A 23674-nucleotide genomic window follows, 5' to 3' on the forward strand; every position below is an offset into this window, starting at 1 on the left:
ACTGAGGGTCACAAGTCCTGAGAGAACAGCTGTCTGCATCAGCTGACTGCATCAGCCGAAACCACAATCATCTTTATGGTAAAGTGGAACTGTCCCCAGTCACCGAATGCATCCGAGACTGGGCATCCATTTGAATGGTCATTGGCTTCTAAGTTTGTCTAAGCACCTTGAAAAGTGTGGCAGAGTGCCTTGGAGAATTTGATTATGCACAAGTCATAAAATAGAAAAATCAGTATAAATTGATTCTAGTCCCTAAGGCTTTTGCACAACACTGTATGAGATTTTAGCAACTGACTTAAAAACAAGTGACTTATTTTCATATGTGTAGTGCGAACACATTAAAGAGGTCATGTGACTGTCACGCAAAAGGAGCATGTGGTCACTATGATCAAAAAGCTTCTTTTTGCTTTCTAGTTGCTTCTTTAATTGCTGTGACTGCATTCACTTTTGGTACTGTGTACAGGAACAGCAGATGGTAACTTACAAGTAAATGGTTGAAACTACAGTAGGGCAAACAACATTTGTTCTGTGAGAATTTGGCCCTAGGACATTCTAATTTATAAGCTATTACTTAAGATGTGGTCACACTGGATTTCTTTTCCCTGGCAGAGCAAAATCTGATTATTATTATTATTAAAGTCTTCTTATTGAACCTTTTGATTTTTTTTTACTTTAAAAAGTGTAAATAAAGTTATCACGTTTTACCATGGACTTGTGAATACTCACTTTTTTTGAATGATGGTTTCTCACAAACATATTTGGTTGTACTTCCTACATTATATGCATCGTATGGGGAAAGAAACCTTTCAGTTACTGTCCACTTTATTAGGAACACCTGTACATTCATGCAGCTATTTAATCAGCACTATGATTTGACAGCAGCACATGGCATAAACTCATGCAGCTACAGGTCAAGAGCTCAAGTTAGGTTTCACATTTTTTATCTCTTTGACTTTAAATGTGACATGGATGAAGGACTGGTTTGATTTTTTCCAAAAATCCCTTGGGATTTTCAGATAAAGAAAAATGTAGTTTACACAAAAAGGTATAGGATAAAAATTGAGTTCAGTTGGTTGAAACACCTTGAGATCAGAGGGAAATGGCCAGATTGGTGAGAGCATCCAGGAAGGATATAATAACTCAATCGCTTTTTACTGTAGTCAACAGAAAAGCATTGCATACACAAAACATTGACCCTTGCTATGGATGGGCGACGTCATTCAATTAACCTAATTATTTCTTTTGTAGGCCTCGAAGAATACAATTAAATCAAAAAGCTTTGTTGGAAATAAAATTTCTGGGTTCACTGTAGATCACACAAGCCTGTCCAGTAGACTACAGTGATAGTAGGCCAATTGTCCAGTCAAGCTGGTCTGATACCACACTGCACATGTGGTATCCGATATCTGCTCTTGGTGGAAATGCAGTAATGTGAAAGACAAGTGGGTCCTCCAAGACCAGAGGAGACCACTGCTTTTATTGTATGTCAGCAGTTTCTCATACTCTCAAATCAGCACAAAAAACCATGCCACAGTTAAAGTCACAGCAAATTTCCCTCCATGCTGATACTTGATGTGTGATATTGCTTGTAAAGTCCTAGGTTTAAACCCCAGTCTTACCAAGTTGCTGCTGCCCTTGAGCAAAGCCCTTAACCCTCAACAGCTCAGGGTGTCTGCCAAATGCTGTAAATGTAATTTATCTGACACTCTGAACCGTTTCCATGTCATTTTAGATTATTATAAAAGAATTTAAATGATATTTTTGCCTGCATTACTGATCATATGTTTGTATTGGTGTGCCTAGTAAGCATTAGTGTTATATAAAGCAGGGTGCCCTGAATAGGCAAAAAAAGCAGGTGATGTGCAACTTGAACATGTGCCCACTTTCAAAAAATTTTTTAATAATTGATAGAGGAAAAAACAAAGAAAACACTGATGTCTTAAAAAAAAGTAATACTTTCTTTGTTTTTATTTGCTTGCTTTTATTTGCGATGCCATCACCAAGATAATAAATAGGGAAATAACACACATCCTATGTATAGAAAAGGGGAGATGTGATCTTTTAATCAATTTTAGGTAGTGAGGGACCATTGAACAAGAATCTGGCCCTGTTCTCTTCAGACAACACTTTCTGAACAAACCATATTGTTGCAAGCTGCAGCACTTGTATAGTGCAAAGCAAACACTAGTGAACTCAAAGAGAAGGGGGAAAAAGAGGGATATAATTAATCGATCCACTGTTTGTGTGAGGCTAAATAACTTAGATCACTGTATGGCACTGATCAAGTTTAAAGAGACATTTAAATGTGCATCATATTTAAAATTTTAATGATTTATGGCTTAATAATCCACTCATTTTCCAGGATTTTCATGATTACACCGAGTTCCTCATCAATCCCAACCCGCCTTAGTTCAGGTCTTCCGAGAAAAACGTGTGAGAAAGTTTCTCATCTAAAAATGGCAAGAGTCTCTAGAAAAACACCCTGGATGCAGTGAAGTCAGCAGATATGAGGAATTCCCCAGGGCGCCATTTCCCCAGCACGCAGGCCCTCTAGCGGATCACAAGAAAAAAACAAAACAAAAAAAAACAAAAAACAAGTGATCAGAGATACATACTGATAAGCCCCTGCTGCAACATGTGTCTGCGATATTTCTTTTATTTCCTTTCTGAAATGTTAGACTATTGGCTGTGACTAACAGATCAATCAAATGTTTTCTCTGGCATAGTACTCTTAAAGGCAGAAAAGCCAGCTACTGGTGAATACGTCATCAAACATAAGGCCTCTGTTCCATCTTATATTTAGAAATATCAATGAAGATTTTGTTTTAGGTCTGAAACAATAAAGCACCACTTCTTGATCTAAATATGGCAAACAAAAGGAATGAAGAAAAGTCTGGTTATACAGTATGATGGGACAGATTTAGCACAAATTACAGACTTGGTTTACTTAAAACAATTACAGTCAATCTCAGTAAATTAGAAAACAATTAAAAAGGATCTCCTTTTGTGAAACTCCTATACTAGATTGGATACACTTAAATTATTTTAATGTTTTTTGTTTTAATTTCACGGTCACGGCTTACAGCTCCTAAAAAATAAAAAACCCTGTATCTCAAAATATTAAAATATTTCTTAAGATTAACTGAAGTGAACCGTTTAGGCAAAGATAACCTTTTCTAAGGTATCATAACACTGAAAATAATATAGTGGCAGGTCAATGTACCCCCTAAACAAATTTGTTAGACAGTGAAATCATTTGCAGTGGTATGTTTGCATGTGTTGCATCATTTTCTCTTCAGTGATTTCTCCAAAGTGTGAGAATTTTACTTGCCTTTTGTCTGAGCACTGCTGCAAAAGCTGAAAAACCAAAGTATTCCAGTTTCTCTCATATCACTGTATGTGCTGATCCACAGAAAAGTACAGTTTCTGGAGCACAAACTAAAAGATTCCTTAATCCCAAGCCCACAGGAAAAGAAAATCTGGCTGTTTGCTGATTACCTTACCTGAGTAAAGGGCTTAGATGTCTAACGCATGCGCATGTGCAAGCTGTGCTTGGGGCCGTCCACCCTCTCCAGCTTCTCAAAATGCTTCCTGGCATTACGAATATTGATGAGGGTAGCGGCAGAGGCTAGATGCAAAAGAAAATTGGAAATTAAAGGGGGGAATGGAATAAAAAAAAAAAGAAAGTACAGAAAGATTCAACTCAAAATATAAAATGCCAAATTGCAGCAACCACAACCAGCATGATCGTGATGGAAAAAAATATTTAAGCATCCAAGAGTATTAAGTGAGAAACCAATGATAAGCACAGCAGAGTTTTACTTACGTATGGAAGGGTCGGACATGATCACCATAACGTACGTGTTGGAGGTGAACACGTCAATGAAAGCAGCAAAATTGGAGTTGCGCACTTCCATGCTCTGGAATGAGGCAGCCAATTTACTGTTGGATTACAGACAAAAAAAAAAACAAGAACAAAAAAAAAAATCAGTTTTGCATCAAAAGCAACACTGTTTATTAGCTGCAGGGAAAATAAAATAAAAAAAATAAAATGGGTCACCTGCAGCTCAGTTTAAACTGTTTAATAATATTGCTGATCTTTTCAAAGCGGTGAGCATCTCGTTGCTCTTTGCACTGATAGTGAGAGATCACCTGAGAAGAAGGACAAAAGAAATTGAATTCAAAAGAATGCAGTTCCATGATAGGCTCTTGCTTGTGCTATTGGCACGTCACTTGTCACTGGATTTGTGGAACTTAATACAGTGAAACCTTGAATTGCAAGTAACACGGTTTGCGAGTGTTCCGCCAGAGGAGCAAAGATTTTTAAATAAATTTTGACTCGGAAACGAGTATCATGCATCAGACATGCGTTTATTGTTTTGACGGCAAGCATCACGTGATCACAACTGAGCAAATGTTTTTTCTCTCTTGTGCTGAAGAATTGTGGGTAATCGTCTTCCCTGCTGGGTCTTAGTGCGCGTCTCTTACTGGTATAATCAACATCTGTGCACGCGTGTACTGTTTACTACAACACTGTGACCACGTGTGTGTAAAACATATTTTTTCTTGTGTCCCTGTCCGTCATTGGACACCATGCCCCACACACACACACCTCCTACTTTCGCCTTCACAGATACACACACACACACACACTCTCACTCTTTCTCTCTGCTCTACACAGACACACTGCACTGTTGCAATTCTTTTTAATGCTAAAGTGCAGGTTAATTTTTTTTTTTTTTACATTTTTACTTTACAGCAGTGATTCTGTTAGTGTGTCACTTAATCGAGTGCCATTAGAGAGATTTCTTGTTTATTTTTCTAATAAAACAGTGTTTCCGTTGTGTGCGCGCATGTGTGTGAAAAAAGGGGAGGAAGGGTAACTGTGTAAGACAAGAAGGGGGAGACGGGAGGGGCTCCTAACTTTAGCTTTAAAAAAAAAAAAAATATGTATTTGTTTTTTGGGGAATAAATAATTTTAGTTTCCATTACTTTTTATGGGAAAATTTTGATTTGGTTTACGAGTGTTTTAAAATCCAGGGTTCCACTGTACATCAAAAATCAGCTTTGTTGTTTAAATGCAGTGTTATCAATATCAAATAAACTGCTGCTACAGCATATCACTTTTTTTTATACCAAATTAAGCCATTTGCCAATCAGACTTATTGGCAACTGTCTACGGTTTCATCTAAATCAAGCTGTAAAAGTAGGCTTTAAAAATCCATAATGAGAAGTAGTGAATTTAATTGTATGCTTACCAGAAAAGTGGCTCTTTCAAAAAGCAGGACTTCATCTGCCTCAATAATCTGGGCAAAATTGCGCAAGTTGGATTCGAGCTGCTGGACATTTGGGATTAGCTGATAGACAATGCTGGACCATGCCTGGACACAAACACACGCACACATCAGTCACAATGGCACAAAAACATTAGACATTGCAGACTAATTATACATATTCACAGATGATTGGACAGGCAATCAGCAGACCTGCAAACAAGTAGCATGTCATCTGGAAAAATAACAATCGATACAGTCGTTACAGGGGCAGGTTATGTAATGGAGCAAGAGATTAGAATTCTTAGAAGTTATTGCTTTACTAATTTGATGATTCTGCTTCTTCATACTCTAAGTCTTTGACACGATGAAATGCTGATCTGAATTCTCTAAAGGACTTATTACTAAAAACAAAAAACATTTAGCTAAGGTAGGGGGTTTTCATATTTTGCAAAGACTAATAATGATTTGCTTTTTGATCAAAGCACATTCATTGTACCGTTAGAGTTATTAAAGCAGAGCTTTTATTTATATACAAATTAAATCATGTTTAATATTACACTAATTAAACCTTAATCACATTTATTAAATACAATACACAATTCATGTGGTGCACCCTGACATAAAAAAAACAGCATTACCTTATAAAGTGTCTCATCCCAAATGGAGGTTCTGAAGCAGGTACATAACAGCGGGCGGGAAAGCCTCTTCAGGTCTTCCTCACGTTCTTTAAAGATCTGTATTAATACATATTGAGGAATGCTATTAAATGTGCTCAGAAATCTGCATTGATGGCTAACAGGCGGACACAATAAACTACTTTATTAAGAAAGAGTGACAAAACCTGATAAACATGAGAAATAGCTATAACCAGCACAATATGAAAGCAGCTTAAATATTGTTTTAAAAGTTTACTTCTTTTAAGAAGCATGTGTAGACTTTACCTTTTAATATATTTTTTTATGTTTCCACTTATCAGTATTCTATAAAATTTACTGAGTATTACCACTATTTTTTGTTACTTATAGACATTATTTTCTAACCAAGTCTCTTTGATCTTCCTGAACCAGGTCCATTTTGTGCACTAAGCAGAAGACTTTAGCGTCAGGAGAATTCTGAAGGATGGCTTCCAAACAGGACTGGTAGTAATGCATGTCCTTCTCCAACTCACGGCTCTCCACATCGAACACATAAATCAGCACCTCTACGTTACGGAAGATGTTATCTCTCTGGCTGGTGAAGTAGTTCTCCATGAAGGTATCCTGACTAAAGAAAAAATAATCAGTAAGTAAATTCATGGAAACTATTCAGCTGCATACTGAGATACAGCATCTAATATTAATAACTTTTTTTTCTTTTAAAAAGTGCTCCTTAAGGCACTCTAAGGGATTCAGATAATTTGATATTATAATACTTCATTTGATTTTGTATTTACATTTATATGAGATGTATATTGAAATGTTCAGCCGGGTTTCCCAAGTGCAGTGGTATGAAAAATGGTTTGTGGAGTGGACACACACTGAAGTGGGGACGACTTTTGGACCACTTTGAAAAAAAGTGATTTTGCGATTCTTGCTCAAGTTTTGATATACACACAAAACTTTGACATCCCATCGTTGTGAAAAATGAAAATAAAAATGCATAAATATCAAATTAAAAATAAAAAAAAAATGCATGAATAAATGGGTAAGTATATATTGTGTTATAGTTCTTTGATCTGTTTTTCATAATTAATAATGCGTACATATTTGTACATATGGGTCTAACATCAATGCAATGTTAAGATTCTGCTCTTTCTTGTGATACTTGTTTTATACTAATTTCCATGTAATTTACATGTAAATGATGGTTTTAACATCAAGTCAGAACTATGGAGATTGTAACTGAATTTTTAATTGAAATAATCTTGCCAGCGCTTCATCACATCGTCTATCTAAGATCTGCACTGAGCTCCTTGGACTTTCATGTTTGGGCTTGACAAATTAAACGAAATTTCATAACTACTGTGTATATATATATATATATATATATATACTAACACACTTATTTATATAAATTTATACTAAATATATATAAAACATGTATATTAAACCATTTGCTCTGAAATCACACTTTTCTATATAAATATACATATTTATTTATAAATAAACATATATAAAAACATATATTAAACCATTTGCTCTGAAATCATAGGTATTTTTCCTTTCTATTAAAGATTAAATTTTTCTGGCCCTTAAAACGTTGAAAGAAATCAACGTTTGGAAATTGTACTTTTTGTGGGCGGGCAAGTTGTTCGCAACGTAGAACGTGGGCGGACATTATGCAAATATGTTACTTAGTAACGCGGATCCGTAACAAAAAAAAGATTCTAATTGCTAACGACTCGCTTAGGCAAATGTGAACCGACTCTTTTTTTTTTTAATAGACAAAAAATTCATTTTTCATGCACTGTCGGCGTCACAACTTTGCAGATCGTTTATGTTTACATACAGCTACATGACACTGCATGAAAGATCATATTTGAAAACGTATAATAGGGGCACTTTGAAGAAAAAAAATTTCTGGCCCTGAAAAATCCAATACTGACATGACATTTAAGTTCATAATTAGTATATATAGACTGCTGACTGCAACTGTAACTCATCAGACAAAACATTATGCAGTCATGACAATGAGCAGTCCATATAAATCTCCAGTGCACTAAATATATATATATATATATATATATATATATATATATATTTATATATATATATATCCTGAGTAAAATTGCAAACCTTAACTTATCGTGAATAGTTTTCACATTATCTTGAAACAAGCAACATAGACGAGACTGTGCACTTACCCTCCACAGTCCCATAGGTTCAGGACCAGATTGCCCAGAAAGCGCACATGGGAGTGCTCCACATCAACTGCAGGCAAAGCAAACAAAGTTCCATGGTTAGTTTATAACTGATTAAACCCTGCAACAGTCCATTTATTTAAGTTGTACTTGCTTCAAAAGAGAACACTTTATGGAGGATGACAAAACAACAATTCAGTTCATGAGAACCAGTAATATGAGGGAGATTGAGAAAACCTGCCAGATATTTCAGGATGGGGATTTTGGCAAACGGCTTAAAATGAAAGGTTTTAACCAGTATATTTTCTTTAACACTTAAGTACTCATAAGTACATGACCACATCTCTATTGTGTTCAGGGCATAGAGACAAATTACACCGACGTGATGCTATGCATTACATTTTATATAGTAATAAGTAGTGAGGCAGGTTTTTTGGTTCTCCATCCGTCAATACAAGCTTTAATGCAATATCTTCCAGACAAGAGGTTGAATGTTAAGATTTTTGTAGCATTATTATTTCTTAAATAGCTCCCATCCTGTTAAAAGTGAAAACCTTTCGAGAAAACAAACGAGTACAAAGATTAAACTTCTTGGCAGATGATGCAAAAAAAGAAACGAAATAAATTAATTTAACCAGTTGGTTCCTTGTGTTAATCCATCTTACTTGTGGCTCCCAGTCTGCGAGTGTCTCTGGCAATGTAGTTTGCAAAGATGATTGATCTCATGCTGGTCTTTCCTGAGCCGCTCTTTCCCATCAATAACACCTGGAAAACACCCAGGACTCAGCAAATGCAGCACTCAGAGGCTTTTACAATGCCATGAAATATGCATAAATTCCTGGTTTATCAAACCATATATAACACAAACTTTTGCACCAAACTGTACACTATAAGTTTTAACATAACTTGTCATAGGTATTTTTTCACAAATCTCACTGGTCTGTTTTAGTTTCTCTGTAATCAACTTCTACAAAGTCACCTTTTTCTTCATGGCTGTACTTGACATCTCCCCTGTCAGTGGCAGAGCCTAATGTAAACAATCCCAACGGTGAACACGCCACCACAACGAGATGATCTCCTGCAGTCTTCAACACTACAACATAAGAAAAAAATATTTTCTTTAGTATATTTTGCAGTATTTACAAATACTGCAATCTGCAGTACAGGACAGAACCAGGGTTGGCTTAAAAAGGACAACCTAAAGTTTTGCACGAAATAACCAGATTACTAGAGTCTAAAACTCCACTATACATACACACATTTTCTTATATTTGCTGTATCATGTTCTTGCTCAAAATATTTCCTTTTGTTTTCTGACTTTTTAGACACCCTGTAAAACAAACAAATTTGGTAAGTTTTCTTATTTTGCAGTCACTTCAGCATCCAGATGCATAGTGTAGAACCATGGTTCTTAAAGCACCACAGATTGTTCACTGAAATTCCACATTTTATTACTGAAGGTAAAATCCACAATTAATAAAAAGTCATTATGCCAATAATTAATGTCCAACTGGAATCAACTGAAATGACTGCAGATAAATGGATAAATTAATGGATTGGGCAGTATCGATATGCTCATGTCCTTTCACTCCGTCTTTTATTAATATTTTAACTTGCTGGTGGACCTTGCATACAGTTCCCACCTGTTTATACAACCGTCATGTACATGTACATATAAACGGTATATTCTTGTGATTTTACACCACTTCTTTTACATAAATAATGCACGATTAATCATGTTTTTTTTTTTAACATTACCCCTTACTCTTTGTAATGTTTGCTTGTTGCTTATTTGTTGTATAATCTGTGAACTGGCTGCAGTAACAATACAATTTCCCTTCGGGATAAATAAAGCAATTTATCTATCCATTTGTCTATTTAGAATGCGCAGTATCCATGATGGGTGCATCTTTTCATGCACTTTTCATCTTACCCTGATGCATCCATCGCTCTAGAATAGGGTCAATTTGGACTCATCACACCACATGACCCTTTCCCTCCCATTGCTCCAAAGTCCAATCTTGATGGATTGCTTCCTATCAAACTGAAGCCTTTTAGTCTCACTAATTAGTCTCATAAGTGGTTTTCTTATGACCACACAGCTGTTCAGTTCCAATCCTGTGACTTCTAGTCACACAGTGCATGAGGAAGTGCTCTTACTTTCACTTTTTAACAATAGCTCCCTGATCAGATATAACTGTGATAACATTTTTGTGACGTCAGTGGTTTACAATTATACGAGCCAATAATTTGACCCACAAAACTCAGGATATAACTCCTGACATGGTTGTTAAAAAAAAAATTAAAAAAAAAATTCAGGTCTACTTAGTAACAGAATACCCATAATGCACTTCTAGGTTTGGAGTATTTCGGACTGACTTGAGGAACAGCAGTCATGTGATTACATGATCACAAGTTGTGTGTCTTGTGATAAAGTTGCTACACCTTTATTTAGCAAGAAAGAGCCTTTGCCAAACTTTGCAGCGAGACACCGCAACGATGATGCAAACATAAATAAAGTAATTATATGCTACAATCTGACGATAGAGTCGGAAACTGTTTCCAAAAATAACAGGGAAGCCATAATGGTAGCCAGTAAACTTAGACTAGGATACAGTTAGCTTAGCCAGATGGTTAGTTAATTGCAGAGTACAAAATAAATTCCACTGACACCAGTCGAAATGACATTGTTAGTCAGGAGCAGTTAGGAGTGAATGTTAACTTCCCCCTTGAGCCAACAGCTAGCTATCACAGCCTAGTTACAGCGACAACAGGAGTTAGCTAACTCAGCTACCATACAATATACAAAGTCCTCGTTTTGTTCCAGGAATAATAATAATAATAATAATAATAATAATCACGCTTTACTATTTTCTAAACTGCGCTGTAAACGAACTGTATTAGGCGGCCTAAAGAAAAGCCTGTAGCCCAATGGCTTGGTTAACGCTAATAGCTAGTTCAGTTAGCTAGCATAAAAAACCTCTCTTGAGCAATTTAGACATTTAGCTGGACACGGAAGAAAATATGCGAGTACCTCGCTCTCAATTGCTGGTTTCTTCTTCTTCTTTTTTATAAAATACCATCCATAAACAGTTAACTTATTAAAACCCTAAAGCCATTAAGATATCCATCCTATAATTTATTGAGACTGTGAAAACTCTACTCCAAAAATTGCCTTTAAAAAAAACCAAGAGCATGTGACCAATTGTAAACACTGGGTGCGTTCAAGCAGCTGAAGGGTGCGCACATAAAACGCAGAATGGAGACCGCAACGCTTTTGCGCAGAGCAACCACACTAATACCTCTCCTCACAGGGGGAAAGAAAATGTCTAGATACCAGATATAATGAAGACTTGTCAGGTGTCACGTTTTGTACACAGGTAAAATCATACACTCACATTTTTGCAGCATAGAGCCAATCATATGGTGACAGTGCAATGTAATGCAAGGCAATAAAAAATCTGAATGAAAAAAAAAAAAGTATTTGTGATTTATTTTTTTGGCATAGGTATTTTGGTGTTTGAAAGGCTGAGTATTTCTGAAAATGTTTATTTGGAATTTTTAAACAAAACAGTTCCTAAACGACATAGAATGTGCTGTCAGGAAGGATATAGTCCATTCATTCATTCATCATCTGTACCGTTGATTCCGTTAAGTCGTGGGGGCCTGGAGCGTATCCCTAGGACTTAGGGCACAATGTGGGGTACACCCTGGACAAGGTGCCAATCCATCGCAATAAACACACACACGCACTATGGGCAATTTAGGAACACCAGTTAACCTAATCTGCATTTCTTTGACTGTGGGAGGAAACCCACCAAGCACAGGGAGAACATGCAAACTCCACACAAACACACAGACCTGAGGCGGGAATCGAACGTTTGACCCTGGAGGTTCAAGGCAACACTGTGGTAACCACTACGCCACCTCATATAATCATTTTTTACAACCATGGTGAGCATGAAAGAATCTCTGCACAATAGTCATACAACTTAAGGTCGATAGTCTACAAGAGCAGAAGACTACATTGGTTTCCACTCCTGTCAGCTAAGAACCAGAATCTGATGCGATCATGGACAAGGGTGGCAAAGTTAAGGGATACCGTTTTAATTGTGTTGTTTTTTTTTTTTTGTGAGCCTATTTTTAGCAAACCTTGAACTCATAACCTCAGATTCTTGCTTTTGGCTGACAGGAGGGGAACATGAGATGGTTAGCTATTGTCCCACCCACCTCAAGGTCAGATGTTTCCTGGGATGCTTACACAGCTCTTACACAGCTCTTACACAAACCGTCTTTGAAAATCCCAGCGGTTTTGAAATATTGATTCTGCCACCAGGCTCCAGCAGACATACATACATACATATACATACAGTGCTGTGAAAAAGTATTTGCGGATTTTAAATTTGTTGCATTTTTTTGTGTAATATTTTGCATATTTTTCACACTTAATATTTTTAATCATTTTTAATACTACATAAGGATAACCTAAGTAAATACAAAGTGCAATTTTTAAATGATAATATTTCATTTATTAGGGGAACAAGCTGTCCAAACCTATCTGGCCTCTGTCCCCTAAACCTAATAACTGGTTGTCCCACCCCTGGCAGCAACAATTGCAGTGAAGTGTTTGCGATAACTGGCAATGAGTCTTTCACTTCAATGTGGAGGAATTTTGACCCACTCTTCTTTGCAGAATTGTTTTACTTCAGCCACATTGGAGGGTTTTTGAGCAAGAATGGCCTGTTTAAGATCATGCCACAGCATCTTAATTGGATTTAACCCTGGACGTTGCCTAGGCTATTCTAAAACCTTTTTTTTTTTTTTTTGAGCCATTTAGAGGTGGACTTGCTGGTGTGTTTCGGATCATTGTCCTGATAGATAACCCAAGTAAGCTTGAGCTTGTGGTCAGGAACTGATGGTCGGATATTCTCCTTCAGGATTTTCTGGTAGAGTACAATATTCATGGTTTCATCAAATATGGCAAGTCGTCCAAGTCATGAACCATCACACTACCACCACCATGTCTGACTGTTACGGTATAATGGTCTTTTTATGACATGCTGTGTTCGTTTTTTGCCAGATGTAATGGGACGCATACACCTTTCAAAAAGTTAAACTTTTGCCTCATCAGTTCACAGAACATTTGCCTAAAGGTTTGGGGATAATCAAGATATTATCGTCAAATGTTTGATGATCCTTTGTGATCTTTTTAAGATTTGTGTTCTTTTTTGATGACTTTTTCACATAGGGCCAGGTAGGTTAGGACAGCTTACTGCATTTTGTATTAACTCAGGTTATCTTTGTGTAATAATAAAATTAGTTTGATTATCTGAATCAAGTGTGACAAATAACACTTTTTCAGAGCAGTGTAAGCAGGTGACTAATTTTTCTTCTGAAACTGAATGGTGAGAGTATGTAAGCAAAAGTATTTGGACACTTGGTCATCACATCTGTTAGATTTATTGAGAGCATGCGATTTTAGATTTTGTCCATAATTGCTGTTATCAGAACATCCGTTCTCCTGAGACCTTTTTACTTTTCACTAGATGTTTATGTAATGTTTATGGAACAGGGCTAGAATATGATGGAAAATTGTACTATAGAATGAAGCACCAAAAAGAAACCCAGAAGTCACAATTAATACACAGAATGACTATAATTTATTTAACATATTAAATATATTATCTATGATTGTTACAAGTCAGTTATGACATACGGTACATGGCAGTCTTTAATGTGAGTAAAAAAAAAATACAGATAAATATTTTTGGAATGTATATATTTTTTTGTATTTCAAAATAAAAAATGTTCAGTATCAAAAATGTGGTCTATAAACACTGGCATGACAAAAGGTGAGTCGGAGCTGGTGGACTGACATAAAGATTGATTCCATGTACATGCTGGCACACGATATAGGCTACTGACTGCTAATATGGTTGTGTTGCCAGTCTATTCCCCTAGCTTACACATGACATTCTAAAACACTGAGATACTACATAGGGCATAAAACATTTTATAGCCTATTTCTTGTTTGTTAGTATTTTTAGCAGCAAGCCACAGACAGAGACCATGAAATTTTAGGCTGTCTCATATGGCTTCTTATGCTTTATGACAGTTTTTTTTCTTCTTCTCTTGTCTTTCCTGAAATCATGGATTCATAATGAAAGCAAAACAGTGTGTGCACAGTAACCTCGGTGCCTTTTAACAGTCTTTGTACCGGCTTTGGTTACATCTTCAGGAAACTGAAACGCTATGAGATTGCAAATGCAGTAGCTTACACACAAATTTAAAGCTGCAAAGACCTTTGCATTTAATTTTGAATATAATGTATGGGTAAAAAAAATAAATAAATAAAATAAACGTAAAGACTGATTTCTTTGTTATTGTGGCATAAAAACAAGTAACTTTTAATTGAAAAAGTACAATTTAATAAGTCATTCCTAAGATATGAATTCAGCCACTCATTTCACAAGCACAGTGAATTAGGAGTCTCACAGTTTTCTTGGAGTTTGGATGATGTGATCATCATATTCATATGATCATAAAATCAAACATTTAAAAATTTTTAAACATGCATTGTTGGCATTAAACCATATTTAAATATACTGCAGCAATAATGTCTTTGGTCCATTTTTACTTTTATTAGACACATCATTAAATGCTTGTCTTATTTGTGTTTTACCACTCAACACTTGTGTACAGTATATCAATTACTTTAAGCTTTTGGCTTATATTAAAGAAAGACCTGGAGGAATTTTCTGGTAGCAGCAAGTAGGCAGGTTTTTACCAACAAAGAGAACACTTTACATTAAGGTGCATTAAAATGATCCAGTCAGTGGTGTGTCGTGGGAGTCAAATCTCATCACTCCACACTTCAGGCACTAAAGGAGTCTGACTGCATAATGACTACCAGGAGAAATAATCAATCCAGAGAACAGGAGTGGGAACACATTAGAGTGTAAAAAAAATAATAAAAAATGGGAATGTGAGCATGTCAAAGAGGCTGGCTATACTATGGGTCGTTAAGCATGTGTAGTGGACTTTTTTTTGTTACAGAACACCACATCAAATTCAAATAATTTTATTCTTTCAGCAACACAAATAGTGCATTAAAAGTGTGATAAAATCACAGACATCTCCCACACATTACAACTTCAGGACTGTGATTTAGTGCCTAGTGGCTTCATTTACTTGTGCACAATTACTGTAACAGTCAGAAAATGTTATTGAAAATGAAACTTAAAATAACATGAGGCCAGATAAACACAAGCAGATAATTTACAGAATCAGAATGGAGAGCGCTGGACATTAACTCTGGACACGTCTGTAAACAGGACATGATTTAGGCCTGATGGAGTTTTAGCCCTCTTCTAGCTAAATGTATAAGCCATGTATTTGTTTTTCTGTTTGACGGAGCACAAGTAAATAATAGTGAGCTGATTCATTCACTTAGAGGAATTTTACTTGTCGAGAAGGTGATGAGGTCATATCTGTGCATGAACTCATTATTCACGACTAGTGTATGTGTGATGGGTTTTTTTTTCATAGCATTTGTATTTTAAATGCTGTTGTTTTGGGTAAGAGTGAGTGATCCAGGTCTGCTGCAAACGTGAACTGTGTCTATTTTTATACTGGGGTGTATTAACAAGCCAGTTAATGCTTAGCTTTTTTTGACAGACTGGAGAACAGAATCCACAGATTAAATACCAAACTACACAGATCAGGTAAAAAATAAAAAAAGAAATGACTATTATTTACACTATATTTCAGCTTTCAAACAGTCTGTATTCACAGTGACCTTGGATAATAACTGAGATTATTGTATACAGTCAGGTAATACTGTAGCACAGCTCATGATTTAAATGATTTACAAGTAGCTGGCAAAGGAATTTTATTTGAGGGAATTCTAAAAAATTGTATCTGTTGAATTTAATGTACCTTTATGTAAAGTGTTACATTATAAAAAAGATACCTGCTACCAGCACCTTTTTAAATGCAAATCCCATACATAATCATCTGTTATTACTCTCTGCAGCAATATTTCTCAGTGACGGCGTTCATTTCCAGGAATCACTTATTAAATACTCACAGTAGCACAAAAGGCTCCTTTAACATGTACATCTTGGCATAATTCGTAAATGCATTGAGAAAGTGTGTTGTTGCACATCCTAAAAGGCATTCTGAGTAATTTAGACTGTTTTTCAACAGGTCAGAAACCTTGAGATTTCTGACCTCAGGACTTATTTTGAAATTCGATCCAATGCAAAGTATACAGGTAAAACGGAAAGCTTTAAGGCTGGGACCGACAAGATGGAGAAAAACGTCTAAAGGTAAATGATAACATGAAAGGAAAAAAGCAAAGGGAAAAACTGCATCTGCTGTGCAATAGAATGGCTTTTGCGACACGAAAGAGGTATAAAGAACAAACAGCGTACAGCTCTATTCAAGTTTGAAAACAAGGAAGTTCAGAACAGCAGCTTTTCTTCATCGTAAATAAAAAAACACTAGCAGCTCTATAAATACGTATGTTGATCACTACTTTTGGTAGTGAAACACAGCTTTGCATTTGCATGTGAAGCTCAATAGTAGGCCTTGCACAAAAGCATCAGAGACTAGGAGCACTCTGCAATTTATTATTAAGATAAGAGTCCTTAAAGTAAGCAAGGCAAAGAAAGGCAAAGACTCTAGACTGAAACTGATGTACTTACAACATGTTGCCCTTTCACATAGAGGCACTTCACTCTGGGTCTACTTCATCAAGCTCTATCAACTATATCTAAGCGGGAAATTATTCTGCGAAAAGGGGGAGATATGAAATCACATAAAACTTTATTATTATTACTATTATTATTCTAATTTTGATAACAGTGTGGTGTCATATAATGACCCGAAGAGCAAAAACTAGCAATAATGACTTAAAAAATAATTAAGTTCATCTGGAAACTGGGAAGGTTGATTTTGCAATCTAGACATAAGTATAAAATATTTTTAAGGTTAAAGATTTAAATTCCCGTTTGTGTCATGTGTAGTCCTTTGAAGAGAAAGCGGAGGAAGAAAGAAGGAATGGGTACTCCTTTGGCTGAATTGCTAAGCACCAACCAAGAAAATACCAACTACGCAGCAGCTTCACTCACACTGGAGATGTGGTGTGTGCTAGTATGTCTCCGTCATCTCTAATTTTTTAGATAAGATAACTATGAAAATTTATTACAAATTAACTGAAAAGATATAGTGTTAAACAAAACTTGTAAAATAAAACTCACCAAAAGCAGAAAGGGACTACACTGCTCAGTTTGAGCTAAATAGAGACATTTATAACAAATGCATATCCATAAAGGCTATCTAAGCAATACTGCCATATCTGTATGTACATGAACATAGCTAGAATGTATGTATAGTCTATCATATAAGAACACACTGGTGGCAGCAGAGCATAAACCTCTAGCTGTCCCAATGTCTCAGATAACTGAATCAATTATTATGTATAATGTGGTTATGATGTTATGGATTCTTTAACATAAAAAAAATGTCTTATCTTGCAAATGAGAGTACAATAAACTCTGGTCATTTATGCGTATGCTCTTTTGTATATGTCTATGAAAGCTTTGGCACTGTGTCCCTTTTAAATGGATTTTTTTTTTTTAAATACTGCCTACAAGACCTATGCACTAAAAACCCTTATGCTACTCCAAGGCAGTAAAAAGCACTCAGCCCACGAGACTTCATTTTTAAAAAGCAACAGAGACTCACTGCAATCCTCAAGGGTGTTTCAGGAGAATCTCATGACCTCGCAACGGAGAACAGAGTCCTTTAATGTTCTGATAAGGCTGCTGTGTACCGAATACCAACCGAGCTCACAAAAGAACAAAAGAGTGACTAGCCTTATCTATAGAAGCTTCTATGATGAAAAAAAAAAAATTCAAATTTTTATGAAATAATCATAAAATCTGGCCAAAATGTTAGGTAACCTTCTGATAAGACACAGACGGCACACTGAAGTCCCATTCATCACAGTTTACACAAGTACCTACTGATGCCATACATAGATTTCTTTCTTCCATGCACTAATATTCAATAAAAAAGTAATAATAATAATAATAATAATAATAATTATCATCATAACAACTGGGCTTTTACCAAATGTTCCAAATGTTCTGTGCTAGCCTGGGCGGCTATGTGCTACGAGGCCTGCTCTGCTCTAACACGCCGCTTTTTCTTTTCTTCTTTCTCTATTTTATTCTTTGCTTCCCTTCCTCCCATCTAATCCCTCTCCTCTTCCCTCATTGAACCTCGATAATGAAGTACTGGATGAGAACGGCAAACAGAATGGCCAATATGACGAAGCCGAGGAGCAGAACTGTTGCAAAGCGCTCATCAGCAAGAGACCAACTCTTCCTGGGCTGGGGATTGTGGGGGCTTGAGATTCTGGGTGGCTCAGTCGCAGGAACGGGCGTGCTGAGGCTGCACTGACCCCATAGCTCTCCACCATCTGTGCTCCGACGACCGGCACACACGCGCAGACGACACACACTACTCACTGTGGAGTTATTCCATGTGTATGAGGTTCCCAAGCCCTTATACAGCTGGAAAAGACACAGGAATATTACTTATTATATTTCTATAACCAAAAAAATAAATAAATAAACAGACATTAGGAAGAGAGAGCATGTCAGCCCTCCCTGACAACAAATGGCTGTTGCATCATCACCTTGCCTTTCTTCCTTTAATACTAGGGGTGTAATAGTACACAAAGGTCACAGTACAGTAAAGTAGAAAAGAAGACTTGTTATGAATTTAACTTTAAAACAAATAAAACATATTTAAACTTGTATTTAAAAGTGATCATATTGTGTCTATGTAGTATTAACAGATGTAAATACAATGAGTAAAAAAAAACCCAGATGTGATAGTATTAAGCAGTAACAGATGTGCAGACCTTGTGTCTTCTAATTGTGTCATGACAACACAATTAGAAAAAGAATGAACAAGTATTTGCTTAAGATATTACAAGTATTTAAACATGAGTTGCCAGAAGAAAGCATCTTCTATCTAAAAAGGACACAGAAGCACAAATGAGGTTCATGTGAACAAACCACAAGACTTCTGGAACAATGTCCGATGAACAAACGAGACCAAAGTGGAGTTGTTTGGCCTTAATGCTTAGCACCATGTTTGGCAAAAACCAAACAGCATTTTATTAAAAACACCTCATACACACTGTCAAGCACAATGGTGGAGGGGTGATGATTTGGGCTTATTTTGCAGCCACAGCAGCAGGGTACCATGCAGTCATCGAGTCCACCATGAACGCCTCCATATACCACAATATTCTAGGGGGAATTGTGAGCCCATCTGCCCACAGCTGAAGTTTGTACAAAAAAAAAACTCAATGAACTGAAGCAATGTTGTAAAGAAGAATGGGCCAAAATTCCTCTACAATGATGTGAAAGACTGATGAAGTCAGACAGGAAATGATTAAGTTATATGATTAAGTCAGTTTGGGGAAACATGTCCTCCATTCTTGTATTTACATAGAAACAGTAAAAAAAAAAATTCCATGATAATTACACACTACATATAGATGCAGTGGATACAGATTAGGTTAAAAAAAGGATCACTATAAAATGTTAATAATGTGTACATGTTACAACACAAAACATAATTTCGTGTATTGTGTACTCTCCCTTGTGCCACTTAGTAGCTCTGGCCCTTCTGAGTCATAACTTAAATGACTACACAAGACCTCTGGGGTGTGCTGTAGTCTCTGGTACTAGGACACTGGCATGGGTTCTCTATCAGATTGGGATGTGGGGATTTGCTAGGCCAGGTCGACAGGCTTGGGCTCTTTGCCTGCCCGGCCCTGTGTGTGGTAGGCTGTGGCACTGGGTGTTCTGGTGCCTTTTTGTCCTGGCCATCACTGACTTTTTACAGTGATTTATGCTGCACTAGTGCTTCTGTGGGATTGGACTGAATAGGCTGGTCTTTGCTTTCCACAGACATAAATGAGCCTTGGGTGCCCATGATCCAGTTTACAGGTATATCATTGTTACTGTGTTAATGTTATATGGTTTTAATGTTACGGCTGCTCTGTGTACAGATTGTGCTCTTGTTGCACTAGATGTCTGTTAGGTGTCTCTTTACATACCTGCTCCACTTCACGGCCCCTCAACAGCTGCAGTGCATAAATAATTGGGTCTCCTCTCATTGCCTGAAGCGCCTCCCATGTGACTGTATACCTGTTCCACTCGACCAGTTCAACCTTTGGGGCTATAAAATGTACATAACAATAAATACAATAAACAAGCAGAAAATAATCTAAATTAGACATTTGTGGTAACATAAACTATGTGTTTTTAACATAAACTATGTGTTTTTAACATAAACTATGTGTTTTTTTTTTAACTATGCGAGTTACAGGAAATTTCCACACTGGAAAAATGGAATTGTTCTAACAGGTCCATTACAAAAATGTGGTACCAACACTTACTAACTGCAGTAAAATTATCAAACTCTTATCATCAGTAAAACATCTGAGTGATGTAAACGTTTTAAAGAAGGCAGTATGTCTATCCCAGCTGAATTGGTTTGGAGCCCACTGCAGTATAACAAGTTAAATAAAGATCACCAAGGCTTACGTTTGAGCTGAGGTGGTGGAGAGCGTGTAGTGCTGAAAAAGTAAGGAGGGGAGAGGGGACCCATGCCGGCTGCACTGTGAGCCTGAATGCTGAACTGGTACTCGGTAGCCTCACACAGTCGCTGAACTTTAAACGTATGGCAGGGGCCGCTGTAGATGCAAACCATCCTAGGACACAGAAATAGACATATTCTCACCATCAAAATTTGTGTTTTGTCTTATTACACATGCTATTTGCCTTTGCAGGAGAACTTGGCATTATTTGGTTTCACAAATACACACCAGCTCAAAGAAGAATAGAAAAACTCAACAAATCTGGTTAGAAGTAATGCCAATTTTCCATCAAGTTATTCCAGGAATGTTCATGTTAGTTATTGTGTATATATCCTCAGTCTTCTCTCTGGACCCTGACAGAGTCATACATAACTACACTGAAAAAACTTTCGTTTAATCCACTATTGTTGCACGTTTTATTGCTACCTCTGCTACCACTCCTAGCAGGTTTATAAAAGTTTATGTACTCATGGCCTTTCAATTCGTCATAGGGAGCAGCCCGTAAAATGAGCTAAGGGTTTTCTCTATATCACAGCTTCTACTATATGCATAAAATTCAACTTACTATAAAATAATCCCTTGCAAATTAGCAGATATTCTACTTAGATTACATGCTCGTAACTATGCCAGTACCTGTCCATCGCAGCTTGCATGTGCAAGCAGTAGTGTGTGCCATGACTGTTCTGAAGCCTGTCTCCCCATTTCAGCTTCAGACTCTGAGGGCCAGCCACCACACACTCCAGCACCGGGGGTTCAGGAGGCAAAGGCCGTGTCCTGAGCTTAAGAACTGCGCTAAAGGGACCAGCACCCATGCTATTCACTGCTTGCACTCGTATCCTGGAACACAGCAAAAGCATTTGTAACTTATCGAGGAAAATATTATTATCAGTTTATATGTCATATTTTTGTAAAGGTCATACCTATATGTAGTGTCTGAATGAAGATTTTCCAGTACGTGGAAGTTTGTCCTCCCTATAGACAGTGGTTGCTCCTCTCCAAAGTCAATGTTGTATTCAGTAATCTCTGCTCCATGACAATTCGGTTCTGTCCATCTTAGAGCCAGACTTGTAGGGGTACTGTGAGCTGTACTAGCACCCACAGAGTCTGGCCTCATTTCCTCCACATGCTCGACAGCTGCTGGGACTGAGGCTGGGGTCTGTACTGTGGCAACATCGCTGAAGAGGCCTGCTCCTACAGCATTGACCGCCTGTGTGTTTCATAAGTGAAACATGACCGCACATGAGCTTATCACTCACATTCTAAGATCACATTTTAACCTGTTTTTTTCTCTTCGTTTTTCCTTCTCCCATAAATATAAAATATATGTATATATTCTAATAAAGTGTTTTTGTTTAGTAATCTATTTTCTACATTCTAAAAAAATACTGGTACTGGTCATAAAATAACACACATGGAATTATGTAATTAATTAACAACAATAAGAACAACAAAAGTCAATTGTTATTTTAAGACATGCAGGTCAGCTGTTCTGGAACAGTTCTTGCAAGCACAGTATTGTCGAGTGCATTCGCAAAACCCATTAAGCACCTGGATCTCTCAAGCAGACCATTCCCTCTGACTCTCACATCGTCTATACCGCTTTATCCTGTATTCCAGATCGCGGGCTCTGGAGTCTATCCCAGAAGATTTAGGGCACAAGGCAGGGTACACCATGGACAGAGTGCCAATCCATCTTAGGGCACACACACATGCACTCATTCACACACTATGGAGAATTTGGGAACAGCAATCAGCCGAATCTGCAGGTCTTTGGACTGGGGGAGGAAACCGGAGTACTGGGAGGAAACCCACCAAACATGGGGAAAACATGCAAACACCATGCACACAGAGATGGGAATCAAACCTGGCCGGGAATCAAGGCGACAGAGCTAACCACTACATCACCGTGTCACCTAAAGACCATTCCAGGAATGCCAAAACTAAGACAGAAAATTAATTACCAGCCTCAAAAATCACCAGAATTTGAAGGCCTAAGCGACACCTTGAACTCTGTATGTTTCGATGGCATTAGGGAAAACCCTTGCCAAGGAGGGGTGTGTACTTGGTCTACAGCACTGTTAAGTAACCACTGCATACTGGGGACACCCTAAAGTATATGACCTGCTAATTTGGAGATGCTCGGACATTGGCTTAAAGCATTTCCGTTTCGATAACTTTCTGCGTAATACATTCCACTCCATGAACGGTGCCAATGTAATAAAAGAATCCATTATGCATTTTTTCTCACACTGCAGTTACAAATGAACTGATAATTCTTTAACACTGTAACACTTTTACACCGGCCCAGCAGTGACTGGGGAGACAGTAGCCTTGAACAAAAAGCTCTGATAAGATAAAAGTAATGGTCATTTTTTTTCCCCTATTATGTACTATGATGAAATAAATCATTTTATACAAAAGACCATACAATTATAATTTTTTTTCATATGGAAAAACTATTCCAATGTCCTGTAGTTCCTACCTGCACTCTGCAGTAGTATTGTGTGGCAGGCTGTAAGTCGCTCACTTCATACTGAGATAAAGAACCAGAGTACAGCAACTCCAGAGCACTTTCCTCCGGACCCCACTCCATCTTAAACTCATACACGTCTGACCCATTACAGGCTGGGCTCTGAAGTAAGAATAATAAAATTATTTGATGATTAAATTTATTTTCAGTCCTCTACAAGTCAAAAGAAAAACTGAAGCAATATGGCTGCTCACCTTCCAGGTGGCCAGTACACTGCTGCAAGTGCTTAGTGTAAGATTTGGGACACTGCACTGCTCTGGGGCTCCTGGTGTTGTGGAAGCCTGGCACACGTCTGACAGAGGGCCCCACTGTGAAATAAAATCATAGCAATAACTGTAACA

General features: G+C 37.2%; 2 protein-coding genes across 4 annotated transcripts in view; both read right to left on the reverse strand.

The window, feature by feature from the left end:
* Window positions 1-1942: 1942 nt before the first annotated feature.
* rraga (Ras-related GTP binding A) lies at window positions 1943-11321 on the reverse strand. 2 transcript variants are annotated; one of them, XM_053506499.1, is made up of 12 exons: window positions 11150-11321; window positions 9095-9208; window positions 8781-8880; window positions 8119-8185; window positions 6317-6539; window positions 5915-6010; window positions 5259-5381; window positions 4061-4152; window positions 3827-3942; window positions 3504-3628; window positions 3332-3357; window positions 1943-2550 (listed from the first exon to the last, which is right to left on the reverse strand). In XM_053506499.1, exons 2-10 carry the CDS (start codon window positions 9119-9121, stop codon window positions 3525-3527), a joined length of 948 nt encoding a protein of 315 aa, XP_053362474.1. In that variant the 5' UTR covers window positions 9122-9208; window positions 11150-11321; the 3' UTR covers window positions 1943-2550; window positions 3332-3357; window positions 3504-3524. The 2 variants fall into 2 exon arrangements, with proteins under 2 accessions (XP_053362474.1, XP_053362473.1); XM_053506498.1 differs by lacking the exon at window positions 3332-3357 and having other exon boundaries at window positions 11150-11320.
* A 3859-nt stretch (window positions 11322-15180) lies between these two features.
* The window catches only part of LOC128531661 (fibronectin type-III domain-containing protein 3A-like), a 38727-nt gene continuing 30233 nt past the window's right edge, over window positions 15181-23674 (reverse strand). For both annotated transcript variants that reach the window (XM_053505718.1, XM_053505717.1), the window contains exons 20-26: window positions 23528-23641; window positions 23286-23435; window positions 21724-22010; window positions 21437-21640; window positions 20751-20917; window positions 20261-20382; window positions 15181-18698 (exon numbers count right to left, since the gene is read on the reverse strand). In XM_053505718.1, the coding sequence (XP_053361693.1) occupies window positions 18396-18698; window positions 20261-20382; window positions 20751-20917; window positions 21437-21640; window positions 21724-22010; window positions 23286-23435; window positions 23528-23641 (1347 nt within the window). In that variant the 3' untranslated portion in view covers window positions 15181-18395. The remainder of the gene's footprint in view (window positions 18699-20260; window positions 20383-20750; window positions 20918-21436; window positions 21641-21723; window positions 22011-23285; window positions 23436-23527; window positions 23642-23674) is intronic.

The sequence above is a fragment of the Clarias gariepinus genome, chromosome 10 (assembly GCF_024256425.1).
Source record: "Clarias gariepinus isolate MV-2021 ecotype Netherlands chromosome 10, CGAR_prim_01v2, whole genome shotgun sequence".
NCBI lineage: Eukaryota > Metazoa > Chordata > Actinopteri > Siluriformes > Clariidae > Clarias > Clarias gariepinus.

What these genes read in the sequence shown, in the direction of transcription:
- rraga (XM_053506499.1), bottom strand. Translation starts at nt 9,121, where the DNA reads ATGTCAAGTACAGCCATGAAGAAAAAG. An exon ending in GTACAGCCATGAAGAAAAAG is followed by an intron (nt 8,881 to 9,094) that starts GTGACTTTGTAG and finishes GGTGTTTTCCAG; the next exon opens with GTGTTATTGATGGGAAAGAG. An exon ending in CAGTTTAAACTGAGCTGCAG is followed by an intron (nt 3,943 to 4,060) that starts GTGACCCATTTT and finishes GTAATCCAACAG; the next exon opens with TAAATTGGCTGCCTCATTCC.